Source organism: Miscanthus floridulus, chromosome 2 (assembly GCF_019320115.1).
Source record: "Miscanthus floridulus cultivar M001 chromosome 2, ASM1932011v1, whole genome shotgun sequence".
NCBI classification, from domain to species: Eukaryota; Viridiplantae; Streptophyta; class Magnoliopsida; order Poales; family Poaceae; genus Miscanthus; species Miscanthus floridulus.
This window is the reverse complement of record NC_089581.1, coordinates 35,200,189-35,216,222: the sequence shown is the minus strand read 5'-3', so window position 1 is coordinate 35,216,222 and position 16,034 is coordinate 35,200,189. Positions and strand designations below refer to the sequence as shown.

At 50.5% G+C, this 16,034-nt stretch overlaps 1 protein-coding gene and 1 long non-coding RNA gene across 3 annotated transcripts; one reads left to right on the top strand and one right to left on the bottom strand.

Moving 5' to 3' along the window:
* The first annotated feature begins 2,591 nt into the window (after window positions 1–2,591).
* LOC136538435 (uncharacterized) lies at window positions 2,592–4,797 on the top strand. Of its 2 annotated transcripts, XR_010779348.1 has the most exons (4): window positions 2,592–2,776; window positions 2,861–2,959; window positions 3,336–3,385; window positions 3,738–4,797. It is a non-coding gene; the product is annotated as an uncharacterized lncRNA (long non-coding RNA). The 2 variants fall into 2 exon arrangements; XR_010779347.1 differs by having other exon boundaries at window positions 2,592–2,959.
* An 8,719-nt stretch (window positions 4,798–13,516) lies between these two features.
* Window positions 13,517–15,385, bottom strand: LOC136538434 (uncharacterized). The gene is made up of 2 exons (XM_066530406.1): window positions 14,416–15,385; window positions 13,517–14,041 (listed from the first exon to the last, which is right to left on the bottom strand). The coding sequence occupies exons 1-2, from the start codon at window positions 14,993–14,995 to the stop codon at window positions 13,653–13,655; spliced, it is 969 nt and encodes a 322-aa protein (XP_066386503.1). The 5' UTR covers window positions 14,996–15,385; the 3' UTR covers window positions 13,517–13,652.
* Between the last annotated feature and the right edge of the window lie 649 nt (window positions 15,386–16,034).

Genomic DNA, 16,034 nt, shown 5'->3' with positions numbered 1-16,034 from the left:
CCGGGTCCTTCATTTCCTTCACGCGGGTCCCGCCGACCCTGTAGACGTTAACAGGGACAGCTTCCCATCGTGGTCCTGTCTATCACTAGCGTCATGTGCAGGTGTTGTCTGCCGGTCATGGCGTTCCACTCTGTCCTGGCGGACGTTGTGGCGAACTGACATGCCCGTCAATGTTCGTACGGGGGTTAGGCAGCACAGTACCGGTATGCCCGATATTGTTCCTGATGTGAACCCCCAGGTATGTCCCATCATGGGTCGCGGGCTACATCAAGGCGTGCCAGTCTCTTCCCTAGTGTCAGAGCTTTGACCCAGGCCCATACACTTGGACCTGGAGTTGTTGGCGGTGGTATGGGTCTCCGTTGGGCGAGATGGAGCCCCCGGCCTCGGGGTCGGGCGAGGCGGAGTTCCTCACCCGAGGCCGGGAGAGGTGTAGCGCGAACCCGACCCTCGGGCGAGACGAAGCCAAAACCCGAGGGTCGAGCGAGACGGAGCCAGCCCTTAGAGGTCGGACGAGGTGGAGCCCGTGTCCTTGGCGTCGGGCGAGACGGAGCCTGCCCCTATAGGTCAGGCGAGGCAGAGTTCACCCTCAGGGGTCGAGCGAGGCAGAGCATGTGGCCTCGGTGTCGGGCGAGGCGCAGCCACCCTTGGGGGTCGGGCGAGGTGGAGCCCACGGCCTCGGTGTCGGACGAGACGGAGCCTGGCCCTAGAGGTCGGGCGAGGCGGAGCCCACAACCTCGGTGTCGGGCGAGGCGCAGCCACCCTCAGGGGTCGGGCAAGGTGGAGCCACCCTCAAGGGTTGGGCGAGGCGGAGCCAACCCTTGGGGGTCGGGCGAGGTGGAGTTTGCGCACCTGGGGGTCGGTTGGAGTTGTAGTTGTGCTCTTGACTGCTCGGACGAATCAATGTTGATGGTTATTAGCTCCTCCTCTTCGGGTATCCCGTATTGGTCCTCGACAACACTTGCTCCTATTTGCAGCTTCCACGGAGGCAGGGTAGAAGACTGGAGCTTGCATGGAGCTACGGCCATGACTGGAGCTCCATCGTCACCATCGATCTCCCCCATCCAGTCGTCTCTGCTACTCCCATCGGGCTCTGCGAGTTCGCAGTGGCATGACGACTTCACCCCGCTACTCGTCGTTCGGCAACCCCCGCCCCATCGCCGTGAACCACCGCCGTCGCCGCCATTGCTGTCCTGAGGTCGAGCTCACCGATCTCCGCATACACAGCAGCTCTCGCTTCCCCGTCTCCTTCGTTGGTGCCGCAAGGACCCGTCGCGGCCACCTATCCAAATCTTAGTGCCAATCCATGGCCGCAGTGGTGTCTTCCACCTCAATCGAAGCACTCCACCTGAGAGCCTCGCTTCTACCCGTGGCTGGCAGCCACCAACCCCTCTTTGCCGCAAGAACTCATCGACTTCGCGCGCGGTGCCTTGCTCGTCGTCCTCGGCTGCTCGGCAGCCATGGAGGGATGACGAAGCTGGAGGTGCCTGGCTCCCATCCAAGTGCTGGAGGTGTGAGATGAAGCTGGAGGTGCCTGGCTCCCATCCGTGGCTGGAGGTTGAAGACAAAGCTAACATGTGGGGCCCACGCGTTAGCGAGTAGAGGGAGAGAAGCAACAAGGGTAAATAGGTCATTTTGCATGCTCCGTAGCCCTTCTCAGTCTCACTGCTATGCTGCCGTGCCCACCTGGCGTGCCATGTCAGCAAAAATGGTAAAAACGTAGGAGATTCACTGTTTACAATGACAATTATGTAGAAGCGCATATAAAAGTGTCAAACGAAGAAGTATCGTATGTAAGGATGGCAAAAAGTTAAAAATTCCCGTGCCCTACTTAGTGCGTGGTGCTTCGCTTCTGTCATTGCAGGTCTGGGCGTTCGTGAACCTTCTTCCCTGCTAGCTCTGAGCAATTGCTCCTTTCATCTATTGCCACTGCGTCCTTGTCTCGGCTTGCGCACCATGGTGACGACCTCCTGCATGATGTTGGTGACTCGCCTCCTTCGATTACCCTGCTCAAACCATGCTCAGGTGAACCAAGGTAAATTCCTTTCTTTTTTTTTGGTGGTTCCCCCATACACTGGAAAATGTACTTATCTAAAAAAATGTTGCAGCAGCGATGTCCAATGTCTTCACCTGGCAATTTGAGTACCGTTGTAGTAGCAAGCGTTCCTAGGTCCATGATTTCATTTTCACCTGTTGGCAATTTGAGTACCGTTGTAGTAGCAAGCGTTCCTAGGTCCATGATTTCATTTTCACCTGTTGTGGTGGTACGTTCCACAGATCCTGCCTCTTATCATGTATCCTCTTCGAACAATTAATAAGTGCGCTATTGGGCTAATGAAAAATTTTGGATGCTCTATGACAGGTTTGTTTTTCTTCTCTATTCTTAGAATACGTGTTCTATGTAAGATGTTTTTTTTTGGCTCTAACTGCTAATAGTGCCTTCACTGTTTACATGTGCCCTTTGTCCTCACTCAACAACCAGTGTTGCACAGTACATCATGTTGTTAAGTTCTTTACCTTCATGCTATGCCAAAGGATGTGCTTTAGCACCCATTGTTACTACCTAGAAATTCATGATAACCTATACAGTTTGTTATGGGTTCACAATTTTTCCTTCTCTGGTGCAGTCTATTCGTTATAACCTCATCTATACATGGTGGCTTTGCTGACTTTCCATTCTTTAGAGCAGGACCATTAGTGCTTAAATTTCTACTCCACTTTTTGGGGCTGTACAATGAGACGTAAGGGAAAGACAATTTGCACAGATGAACCCCTTTTGGTATATCTCTTATTGCTTTTGATACTCCATATTTTAGGTTCCATGCCTTTGTTCAGTGCAGTGCCATGTTTATTTGCATTGCAGGTTCCATGCCCTTATACAGGTTCCTTCTTCAAGTCATCTGGGGCTACCTACTCTGTTCATGCAAGTTCACTGGCCAATCAGTGACTTGAGGTGACAATGGTAAGCCAGCCTTTTCTTATTACCTTTTCCAATTCATAATGAGTAGTGTGCTACCTCCATGATCATTTGGACCCTTTACAATCTTGCATCAGTCATGCTGTACATATCGTTTTCACAATTTCGACTATCCATTGCCTGAGACATGTACGTACTACATTTTTTAGCTATTTATTTGGTTTCCTTATAGGTGCTAATGCAAGATTAATAGTTCTCTCATTACTTTCTTAGTTGCAGCTTATGTGCACGCATATATGTCTACACATATAGATATAGTAACATATATCACTTTTTTGGTTGTATAATTTTATTTTTGGTTTTCCTGTCTTCGTGCTTTGCTCTCCAATTAAATTTAACATTCCTTCCTTGTCTTGTGCAGATTATAGGTTAGGGAAATCAGAGTTATTCCACCACAGTGATTGGTCCCTGGTAAGCCTGTATCCATTTCCTATTCCATTCTAATTCTTCATAAGTTGGTTCCCTACCTGCACTAAAAAAAAGGTCACCTTTATAGCTTATATTTTTTTCACCTTTTGGTCGCTCCCGTGCTTCTTCTGTGGTTTTTCCTGCTTTAAAGGATTACATTGCAAACAAAAAAAAACTTTGATTTCCTTTTTGCATCTTTTGCTGCAAAACATACGTCGTTTGGGGCGTTGTTGCCACCAAGAAATCCTTTGTTCTGCTTGTTTCTTGCGCAATCTTGTGCTCTTCGGGATTTGTGAATATCTTGCCTCCGTTTCATGGTTCCTGATGCTTGTTTCCTCTGTGCTGTGTGGTGAAGGGAGTCAACGAAGAGGAATGGTTGTTTCTAGCAAATCCATCTGCGCAGACTGATAAGATTGGAAAGTGTGTTGGGTGAGTTCCTTTGCTTATGCCTGCTCTATCTTCCTACCGTTTTAGATGTCTGCCATGGTGCCTGGTGGTGTGGCTCTACCATATGTGTTGATCTTATAGCTGTTGGTACCTATAGGTGTTGATCTTGATCAGGAGAGGGTAGAGTTTTCGTGTAAAATAAATTCGAAGTCATTAGAATCATGTTTGAACCCTTTCAATGGCTAATAATCGGTAATACATTGTCCATAACGATCCACACGACCTTTTTTTCCCACGTGTGGGGTGACACGTACTGATCTCCTAATCGGCATCAGCAGTGCTTCTGCTCATACATGCTTGCCTTACAATAGTAATGGTGACACAGTTAGAGTAAACAAATACATGTGCTTCAGAATGTAGTCGACAACTCTTTCTGCTGCCAGCCCTTTCCTATCCTTTTTAAACATATTTGTTTGTTGTTCATAACAGATACCGACTAGAAGGCAACCAAAATTTATAGCTAGATCGCCTCACTCTGATTCTGTATGTTATTCCTCCAACGGGCAATATAAATAGAGTTGTAACTTCCCAATTGTTTACAAGTTCAGTATGCATTTACGATGAGCCGTCCCATCTAAGAATTTTTATTTACACTATCAACTGATCTGAGTTCTCACTAATGAATATAATTTTTCCCATGTTTTCAGTTTTTGCTATGATTATTTCCTCATAGGCTTACTATCTGGATTTTTAAAAAGCATTTGGTTCCATTTTGGACCTGTGCAGATGTAACATGAAATCGGAGTGATTCATGATACATGTAACATTGAAATGTCCCTGTAATTACGTATCACATCCATATTACATTATTATAAGCGGCTTCATGCAGTATCAATCTACGTAGCAGATATAAAGCTTATCTATTTGAGAACTATGTTTCATCAGCCATATTTGAATTGCCATCAGCTTTAGGTTTACGCTTCCTTTTCTTCCTTTTTTTTCCAACACGATTTTTTTCTGGTACATGCTACTGCTATGACCCTGTTCGCTTCTCTTATAATCCATCTTTTTCAGATTGTTTTTTTCAGCCGGAACAGTGTTTTTCTCTCACAACAAATCAGCCGGAATAGTGTTTCGGCTGTTTTTTCAGCGAAGCGAACGGGGCCTAAACACATGCTATTTTTCTATAAGGTGTGGGCTCAAGAAGTGACCAAGATCTAGATCAAATATGATCTTTGTAAGTGGTTTATGTTGTTGTGCCACGCGCTGATGTTTGGATTTTGGTACTTAGTCAATGGAATAGAACGGTACCAAAATCATCTTGCCCATTAGAATGTGGTTGTGGCCAGTTTACCTGTGGCACTGTGTTTTGTAAATTGCATAGGCAACCACAGATTATAGATGCTTCTTTTGTCCTGTGTTTATGTGACAGGCAGCTGTTACAAAGCCAGATCTAAATTAACCCAAATATTGTCTCTGTGATAAGTATCTGTTACAATGCCTCCTCACAATACATATGGCAATGCTCATAATAGGCACATGCTCACAATAGATATGGCACTGCTCATAATAGGTATCTGTTACAGTGCCTGCTCACAATAGATATGGCACTGCTCATAACAGATAATAGGTACATCATGAATGACCTTACACTCCACAAAAGCCTTTCTCAAGGGCATTGAGACATGGAAGAAAGAGACAATAATCCAAAGACTAATCTTTTGTGACTTCCATTGTCTCCTTTGTTAACAATGATGCTTCGTCTAACATATTTTTTGGCATCGCCTCGGTTTTTTCCTTCCCTAGACCCCTACTCATGTGGGAGCCTCCGGCACTGGGTGTGCCCCCCTACAATATAGTAATGTGATTAACTTCTTTTTCTTCCAGGAGGCTGCGAAACGTTTGGAGCAAACTGCAGGTAAGAAAGAAATAAATGTGCTCATTTGTCAAAAATGCAGAATTTATTTCTTACCTTTTTTCAAACATTCAGGTGAGGAAGCAGAGTATGTACCACTTCGTACTGGGCCAGATGCGGCATCAGACAAAAAAAAACTCTCATCAGATGAGGCGGTAAACATCTAATGATCATATATATACTCAACTTCACTCTTTTCAAACTGTAGTTATAAGGATTTTAATCTAGAAAAGTTTCCACTGTTTCAGCCATCACTTATAGAGAACATTCACTGCAAGGAGCCGAAGGAGGTTGGTCTTCTTTCATTTGTGTGGGTGGCATTCCTTCTTCTTCAGGTCACAAAGGCGAGGATTTCTGCAGAAAGTTACATTCTAAAATTTAGACGTTGACATCAGCCTCGTTTAATATTCAGTGGATAGTGTGTAAATTCGTATGATTTGTCTCTAATATTTTCCCAGTTTCGTTGGGCCTTCTCAATAGGAATATTTTAGCATCTATGTTGTTTCCTTCCACGTTTTCAGAATTACACTACTACTTGCTCCCCATGGTACTGGACCTTGGACCTTCTCCAGGTATGACATGTTAGAATATAAAAGATTAGTGTGTAGTTACAGATTTACAATATTGGCCACACACCCACGTATGAAACACAACATGATTAGATGTTTCTGCTGGTTCAACTTAGGTTCCGGTTGCAAAGCAATATGATAGCGTGCGCCCTGCAAGCGTGCACCAAGCAAACTTACTTCTATGTCCATTTTCATCAAGTTTCCTGACCTCGTGGTTCTTGCTTGTTGCACCAGACGCCGCCGATCGGCAACATGTTTGCGTCACCGTTTTTCAACGTGCGGCTGATCCTGCTTCCCGCCTCAAACATCCTCGGCGTGCGCTTACTATACCGGTCTTATAGTCCTTATAAGAGTTCTAGACGACCACCCAAAAGGAAACCCTCCTGTTCAGGAAAAATGACTCACGACCTGATCTTTGTATATTACCAAATCTATATTTATGGGCCCGACTGTAGCATATACATCTTAAATATATATCTATGTACCTTATTATTCACCACACTTCCTTTAAGTTTAAAATTATCATCGTAACTGCATATGCGCACGATGGCGCGCGCCCTTCACTAGTATAATATAATGAGTCTGTCTATTCAACAACCATGTGTTTTACGTAGTTTTAACACATGGATTTTTTTTACCATAGAATTAAGATCCAACAGCCTCCACCTTCCTTCTACCTTCAGCCTCCAGTCTTCTTCTACCTATAGACAATCACAAAATCACAGATCCACATATCACAAGAAATAATTTTTTTTCTATGGAAAGACAAAATGACAAATTGGTCGCACGCGTATACGGGTTCAGTGGTAGCAGACGCGTATACGCACGGCTTGGTCCAGCCAGCGGCACCGTGCGGAGCGTACGTTGCGTGCGTACGTTGCGGAGCGTGTACAAATTGGCGGCGTATACGCACGGCTTGGTCCAGCCAGCGGCACCGTGCGGAGCGTACGTTGCGTGCGTACGTTGCGGAGCGTGTACAAATTGGCGTGTGTGCACAAATTGAGCGGTGTACAAATTGGCTTGGTCGGTGTACAAATTGGCGTGCGTGCGTACGTTGCGGAGCGGGCGGCGTACGTTGCGGAGCCGGCGAGGACGCGGGCGGGATCAGCAGAACGGAGGCAGAGAGAGGATAGAGAAAATTCATGTGTTTTTTTTTCTTAAAACATACATGTGTTGTATAGTATTTCTGATAATATAACCGGCTGCTTAGATGGACTGACTCACGCGTGCAGTCTGTTGGAGCACTGTATGTGGCTATGTGCCCGGCCCAGATCAGGGGGGAAATAGGAGGAAACCCGATGCAGGAGATGACGGACATGCGCGGTCAAGGCAGCGCTTCTGATTTGTCGCCGAATCACTTTGTTCGCTGGTTCGTAAACCATCCTAAATTTTAATATTTTTCTTTCGTACCAAACTTGTCAGCAGTAAATAATTCACGATCGATTTACGGACAAGCGGCTCGCCCCGGCGGCTCGCGCAAGCGGCACAGCAGCCTATATGGGTCGACCCGCGCCAGGTGCACGTGCACCTGATGCGTGTGCGTTCGCAGCTTAACATTCCTGTTCCAGTAAAAAGAAAAAACGTGAATCCGCACTTTTAGAAAGACTTTATTAAACTATATAAAACTTTTTTTCATTCTAGCGTCCATACGATGCCCGCGTGTATGCATGCTCTTGCGCTTGCCAGCACGTCTACACCTGCTTCATATGGGGGCCTGCGCCGTTCTGTTTTCCGCACCTGCCGCTCGCGCCCCCGCCGCTCCCATGCGCACGCACGCGGGCCTAGCAGCTATAGCAGGTGGCTGCGGTAGGTGAGTCCCGCTGCAACATTAGATCTATTTTGTAACATCTAGATGAAATACTTGCAACATACGTCCGAAACAGTTCAAACACTTGCAACCTACGTCTAAAACACCAGGAAAACACGTGTGTAGCCATTGTAAAACATATGTAACATCCAGATGAAGCACTTGCAACATATGTATGAAAATCCTGAAACACTTGAAACACTATGAAACATTTTAAACGCTTGAAACGGACGTTTGCAACATGTGGTTTTAGCGCAATATCTCCTTGCTACTTAGGAGAATGGAGACTCGTCGGCGTGTGGAGTTCACCGGTGTAAAGCTCGCCAGTGGCGCGGAGGTCGCTGCTCTGGTGAAGAAGGTCGTGGCAGGTCCGATGGAGAAGGCTGCAGCGGGTCTCCACACTGTGCGGGTAGAGCGTGAGCTCTACGCAGGGTAAGCTTTGTTGCGAGCTGTGAGTGGGCGAGTTCTATCCTAGCCATCGCGTGCTACACGCGGGCTAGATCCACCCCGACCACGGCGAACTAGGCGGGCGGATGGCGGGATGTGCGTGGGTGGGGTCTGCTCGAGCTTACGTGAGTTGCACGTAGGCGAGCTCCAGCCCCAGCCGCGGCGAGCTGGGTAGGCAGAGCACGAGAAGTGCACGGGCCCGCCCTCTGCCCGGGTCGATCGCGCGAGCTGCGAGGGTGGAGTGCTGCAAGCTGATCGAGCTCTGCTCCGCTGCGGTGTTTTTTTTTTCGAGAAACTACGATGTCTAAAAAGTTGGACGAGCGGATTTTTTTTACAAGACTTGAAATTATCCTTTTCCAGTCGTGTTCCCACTTCCCGGGTGCTAAGGTCGGCATCTGCCACAATCTGCGCGTGGAGGCACGGCGCTACACGATGCCACGCTATTCCCAGATGCCGTCGAGTCGTCGACAACAATCAACAAAGCTGAGATGATAAACTAGTCTACTTGGGCCTTGGGTTACTGGGCTTCATTTTGCAGCCCTTGCGTGGTCATGTGCGGGTGTGTGTGTGTACTGGGCCATTCTACAGTCGTGCAGAGATGGGCCAGCCCATCACAGGTGATAATAATCGCAATACCGCATGCGGCAGGTCACATCAAGCCTGACAAGGCATGCAACAAAAAAACAAAATACTCCTGCAAGAAATGGTGGCACGGACTTCCTGTGTGCAGTACCGAGTCTCTGAATTTCTCACAACTGTTACTAACTGTTTTCTTAGTCACACCCCCTAGTAAAAACATGTATGTACACCCTCCGTTCCAAATTATAAGTCGCTTTGACTTTTTTAGTTGATCTATTTTATCATGTATTTAGACATATTATTATACCTGAATACATAGTAAAATAGATATACTAAAAAGTTAAAGCGGCTTATAATTTTGAACGGAGAGAGCGCAGTACTAGTTACACTTTCTTCTCTCAACAATTGCACATGTCTGATGCATACAGAGCGTGCACGACGAGGGGCAGTGCAGAGTGCAGACTGCACAAGCTTTCTTTCATTTCAGAATGAAAATCTTACTGTTTGTTTCGACAGATTACCCACACCGGACCAGACCGGGCTACAATTTCCCTTCACTCATCTCTCTTCTCGACGTGTCCTTTGCTGTTGCCTTCCTTTTCCCCAGAGGAAAAACCGAAAAACAAACACACGGATACACAGAGCACATGACAGCAGGTACGGACACAGAAGTTTTGAGACACGGACACACAGACACAGGGCATGGGGCATGGCCGCATGGTTGAGATCAGATAGATGGCGGCCAGTAGAATTCTCGCAACGTGCGTGCCGCTGCAGGCCGCCCCAGTCGTACGCCGTGGGCACGGAACAGCTGCCGGCCCGCCCGGGGTCGTCGTCTTGTTTGTTCTGCAGCGCGGCGCGGCGCTCGTTGCGGCCTTGTCCCTCTCGTGCCCGTTGTCTGCACGTGCCGTAGATGGCGTGGGGACGCCTCGCCTGGCCGGCCGGGCATCCGAGGCTGGCTCTGGGCTGCACGCAACGCGCAGCTGGAGTGGATGCATGCAGAGACAAGCTGCCGGCTGCGCGGCTTCAGGGGAGTGGATCAGTGGAAGAAAGCCCCGGCAGCCGGCAGCCGGCAGCCAGCAGCCGGCACTTCCTCCGGCGTCGCGTCTGTTTGCGCATGTGGTGGCCTGTCATCCGTGGAGGGGACTTCCTCACGGGAGGAACAAAGGAACAAACCCACCTGCATGCGAATAGTCCATGGATGATGTTTACAGTTTCAGTATATATATACGCACGCCCCAGTTTGGACAGAAAGTACACGGCCGCTAGGTGCAGGTTAATCTGCACCACGACCACGACCACGACCAACTGACCAAGGCAACGCATAGTAGGAGTAATGCCATGAAATGTGCGCTGTAGTATATTCTAGCTGCGTGCGAATAGTGTACATGGAGCACGCAGCAAGTAATGGGTACAGGTAGCGTATGCTAGCAGTAGATGAGGAGCACGTAGAAAACGCGGGCAGAGTGTGCCGTACCGAGCAGCACGAAAGCCAGAAGGTGCGCCGGCATGGCCGGGCTACCGCAAGTTGCAACTGTGGGAGCACATGCTGCTGCTGGAAGTGACGACAAAGCAATCGTGTGTGTACGCATTATTAGGTTAATGGATTCGTGTAATACCAGCATTTAGCAGGGAAAATCCGCCGCGGATCTCCCCCTGTGTGCGTGCGTCCGGCGTGCTGCTACCTGCAGGTCCACACGTCGTGTCATGCCAAACCAGTGCGTTTAGGGCAGGGTTGATCGATCCGTGACAAAATATTGGTGTCGATCGAGCGCCCACCCACCCGGACGGAACCAACCAGCAATTCAACATGGAGCGCGCGGTTAGTTGTGGGGCGTGGCCGCGTGGTGTACCGGCGCCCGCCGTATGCGCGATCTGCGGCCGGCACCACCGCCGCGAAATTAATGGGGCACATGGCCATCCACCCCGCCCCGTGTGCTGTGTGTGTGACGACGATGGAGCCGGATCGTGCACTCCGCCGGCCCGGGTGCACGGGCGGGCGTCCCGGCCAACACCCGTCACCCGTGCATGTCTTCCTGCTGGGTACGAGTACGAGCACTTGCTGGATCCAAGCCTGAACGGAGGGTAAATACTTACATGTCAGTATCGCTCGTTCTATAGCGAAGTAAGCTTAAGATGGTACGGTGTCGTGCTCGGGTCCACACTCCAGGGACCTCGTTATTGCCGGTCACTTGAACCGGCCTGTGCTGGCGTGCTGCCACTGCCACTGCCACACTTAACCAGTACGTCCATGCAACTACCGACTCGTTCTCTCGTCGAGTAGAAACTAACTGCAGGTCGGGGCAATCGTACGTGCCTTGTCGTTACGGAACGCAGAACACGCTCAACAAACCATACATGTGACCATGTACGACTACTCTTTGGTCCTTACGGCGCTACGTGTCGCCTGGCTGTTCCGACGACGCAGCCGGGCCAGCCACTTGGTTCCACGAACCTCCGCGTTCAGAACCCAGACCAGACCACAAGTTTGAGCAGTTTTCGCTGCCGTCTGTGGTCATGATTACCCTGTCTGCCTCGTGCCGAGCCAAGGGCAGACCCAGGTCTCAGATGGACCGACCGGGGTAGGCGCAAGCGCAACGCAAACGCAACGCAACAGAGTTTGAGACGAGATGCCCGAAATGTGCCGGAAGATGGATCAGGTCATCAGGATCACCATCACACCTGGGTACGGGGGTATGCTGCAACGTGCCAGAACAGACAGAGGAGGATAATCATGGTGCAATCAACCGGGACCGAATGATAACGCGTGCTAGCCCTCGCTTGTCCTCTTGGCGAGGCGAAGACGACGACGACGATCCCCGAACAGTGCCCGCGGATCCACCGCGCGTACGTGCCCATGGCCAGACGCCAATCAAGGGCCCTTGTCCCCATCTAACAACCGCCGCTTTGCATTTCGCGTCCGCATCCGCATGCGGCGGGGGACGCGGGTGGTGGGAGCTCTCTGCTCGTGACGGATGGGGTCAGGGGGATGTATACGAGACAAACAGCGATGATACACAATCCATCTTCGGTTATTGTTCAGAGCTGTGGCGCTATCTGTTTCAGCGGCCAACTCGGCTGGGGGTCTGGGTGAGCCAGCACAATTTTGCTGAACTTCTAAAAAGTTCACGCTTCGTGTTCTGACTTTCAGAGTGTTTGTGCTGAACTGAATCAAGTTCACACTTCATCTTCGTCGTCTTCTGACTTCCAGAGTCCAGGCCCAGCAGAAAATATAGGTCAAGTAAAATAACCCTACACTTCAACCACCAGTGTTGTCCTGTAGGAGATGGCGATAATAACCCTACACTTCAACCACCAATATGCTGAAATGTTTGAGAGAACAACATTGTTCTACGACCGAAAAAGTAGTTCTAAATAAGATCAAGCGAACAAGGCCATTAATGTATCTTCTAGCTAACTAGTATTACTAACTACTGTGAGAAAATGGATCCAGCAATAAAAATTGAAGTTTCCATCCCATAGTGTGTACTCCTGGAGTACTATTTTTTTAATCTCCCGACAGGGAATCGTCGTCTACGTTTCATGTTCAACTTTCAGTTAGTGCTGCACCAGCAGTACCAGTCACCCTACTCTATTATCACTAGCTCCTTAGTGGTAGTAATTCAGCACATCAGCAGCAGCAGGGGGGATTGGGAGCAATGAAGGGAGGAGGTTGTACTGCCAACCATGAGCTACCTCTTTGACTCCCTAATTAATGAAGATCAACTTGCACATCAACGTGGGCACGCAAAGGAGCATCCTACACATGGTGTTTGTCCTCTTTGCAAAGGACCACACAGGCCCCGTCCCTCTTCCTCACTCACTCCGTTTGGAACTGAAGCCACCCCACACCTCTCTTCTCTCAATGCACCTCTGCTCAGTGCTCAGATTCCAAATGTGGTGTGTGCTTTACTTCTTTCATTGTTATTGTCACAGAATGGACAATGCCCCATCACTTAACAAAAGCCCATATGCTGTTCTTTTATATGGCCACGCCATGGTGGGGCCACAGCAGATCTGCCTGCTGCTAACCTGGAAAAATGGTTTGTTTGTTGCTTGCTTAGAGAACCGAGTGTCTCACTTCCTTTCTTTCGTATACTGCATGGAGACACTTTTGCAGCTTTCAACTTTCTAAGCATAAAACGAACTGTTCGCTTATTGATTTCTATGCTGATAAGCCCAACTAATACTAATTTATTATGAGAAGAAAACACTATTAACTAAATTAACTAACTGATAAGTCATCGCTGAAACGATCATGCTGAAAGTCTAGTCTACATACATCATGGCGTGTTTAGTCCTACTAGTAGGCCTCAACTGCTGCTCTGTTAACAAAGGATAAATGCTTGTCCTTTTGCCACCAATATCATATTTGCAGACATATAAACAGCATGGAACCCGATGAAGGAAAGCGACCAAGAGTCCAAGGCTTCGGAGTTTGGGCAAAAAGAATTCCACATCAAGCAAGCAAGCCTCAGATTGTACACATCCTCACTCTCTACTGTTTTAATCCTTTTTTTTCTTTAGTTCTGACCAACACAACACCCCCTCCTCCTCCGACTCCGATCAACAAGATGTAGCTGCTGCCAATCGACAATGCGAGGCGAGCATGTCGCACACGGTCTCCCTCTTGATGTCGTCGAAGATGAGGGTCTCTATCCTGGCGCCGATCTCCCTGACCTCCGGCTTCGGCTCCCGCCATTGCCGCGCGGACCGCGACAGGTCCAGCTCCATCATCGCCGGGATCCTGGAGATCTCCCCCGCGATCTTCTCCCACGACGAGATCTGCTCCTCTATGGACCTCCTGTTTCGGACCGTCTCCTCCTCGGCCTCGTCGTCCACCTCCATCTCGCAGAACTTGTCGTGGAGGTTGTAGCTGAAGCATGGGGAGGCCGGGCCCAGGAAAGACTCGGACGGAGGTGAGCTCCCGGAGGTGGATGGCTTCTCGTCGCCCCCTGTCGGAAGTAACAACAGAGGAAACAAATTAATTAACATTGCCTTTTTCACATGCTAGTGTGGATTATTCAGCTTCTGCCACTGACTGAGGAAACTGAAGAACTGAGAACAAGTGACATGTGTATAATAAACACCCAAAAAATTTAAAAAGTTTTGGCCTAAAAGAAGACAAGGAACATTTACAGACAAGAAAGAAAAAGAAAGAACATTGAAATGATAACAAAGCCTGCAGGATAAATAGAGTACTCCTATTTTATATAATCGAGTAGTAACATGTATAGCCATGGTAAAAAAAATCGTAGCTCATCAGCTGCGAAAGTAGAAACTGAATTAATCAGAATGGCAGTAGATGTGCTAGTGAGAGTGAGCTTACAGTGGGAATGCACCGGCGACTCTTCGTCGTCGTCGTCGGAGTGCAGGTCGAGGACGGAGACCGGGCTGTGCTGGCGCGACGAGTCGACGTCCATGTCGGCCTTCCACCCCATCCGCTCCTCCTCCTCCCCATCGTCCCCAGGAAACACCATGGCGCGAGGGTCGCACTCGCCGCTGTCCCCGAGGGAGCGGCGGCGCAGGCGGCGGAACTCGCGAGCGCCGCAGGCGCTGGCGCCGGAGAAGCAGCCGCCGCCGCCGAGGTCGTCCCAGCGCAGCACCCGGCGCATGGCCCTGCTGCACAGCACCTTGCTCAGCGCCGACCTGAGGCCGCCCGCGACGCCGCCCGAGCCGCCAGTGCCGCCGGCGGCAGCGGTGGCCCTCCTCTTCTTGAACCCGTGGTTGCAGAGCCTGAGCAGCCGCCGGCACGCGGCGGCTGGGTAGCAGCCGGCCAGTCCTCCTCCTGCTGCCGCCGCCCCGCTCGCGCCCCGGCCGCGCCGGGGCCTTCTTGCCCTGGCGGCCTCAACGAGGAACGGTTCCTGCTGCTCCTGCAGCAGCTCCGAGAGCCTCCTCGCGGCGGCCATTGGCCCCTCGCCTTCTCGGGACAATGCGTGCGGGCACGCAGCAGCTCGCGGCTCGTAGAGTCGTAGCAGCTCAACGGGTGGTCAAGAACAACAAGGCAGGCGCCAGGTACGGGACGATGCTGCTCATCGCGAGGGGACGAGGGTCATGGAAGCGGCGCGGCGACGGCTTCGCTGAACGCTGGAGGAGAGGAGATGAGGGGTCAGGGGCGGCGTGGGTTCTTGTGCGCATGTGACGGCAAAGGTGTGGGGGTAGTCTAGAGGAGGGACGGGGATCATATCCTGGGGTGGTTCGAGCTCGGGGGGTCCCCGGCCCCGCGGTGGTTGTTGGGTAGTGGCACTGGACGTGCGTGGAGTGGGAGGGGAGTGAGTGAGGAGTGGCCAAGTGGGACTGTGGGAGGGGAGTGCCGGAGTTCGTTGCTTGGGCCTGGCTATAGCCCGTGGCAACTGGCGAGCGACACCGTGCCGCCGTGCGAGTGCGAGGGGAGGGACCGAACCGAGGGAGAACGGCCCCCGGCCTCCTGCTGCTGCTCTCGGGTCGTCTGCAGACTGCAGTGACAGATGCGTCGCAGTAGTTCGCCATTGTGGCATCCCAGCAGGCCGGCAGGGAGAAAAGTGCGAGGTTTTCACCGCCCGTCTGGCGTGGTAAACTTGCAAGCGAACACTTGCTTCAAAATTATTCCTTTTACAGTAAAAAAAATAAAATTATTCCTTTTACTGTTTGTCGGGTACTATAAAACGGGTACCCCGAGCGTATACCAAAAGAATCACTTAAACCCCATCAGTAACATAGCCAAAGGGTAAGCCATTAGTTAAACCCCGGCCTCGTCCGAGCCCGCCAGCTCTCCGCCTCGCTCCTGGCCTTGCACGGGAGGTCTCGGCGGCCTGCCAAACCTCCGCCTCGCGCAAGGCCTCGCACAGAGGGCCTCGACGGGGAACCGATTCTCCGTCCCGCCCGAGGCTCCACGCGTAAAGCCTCGGACGAGATGACGGTTCTCCGTCTCACTCGAAGCCGGCTCGGCAACAACCCGTCGCTTCCGCC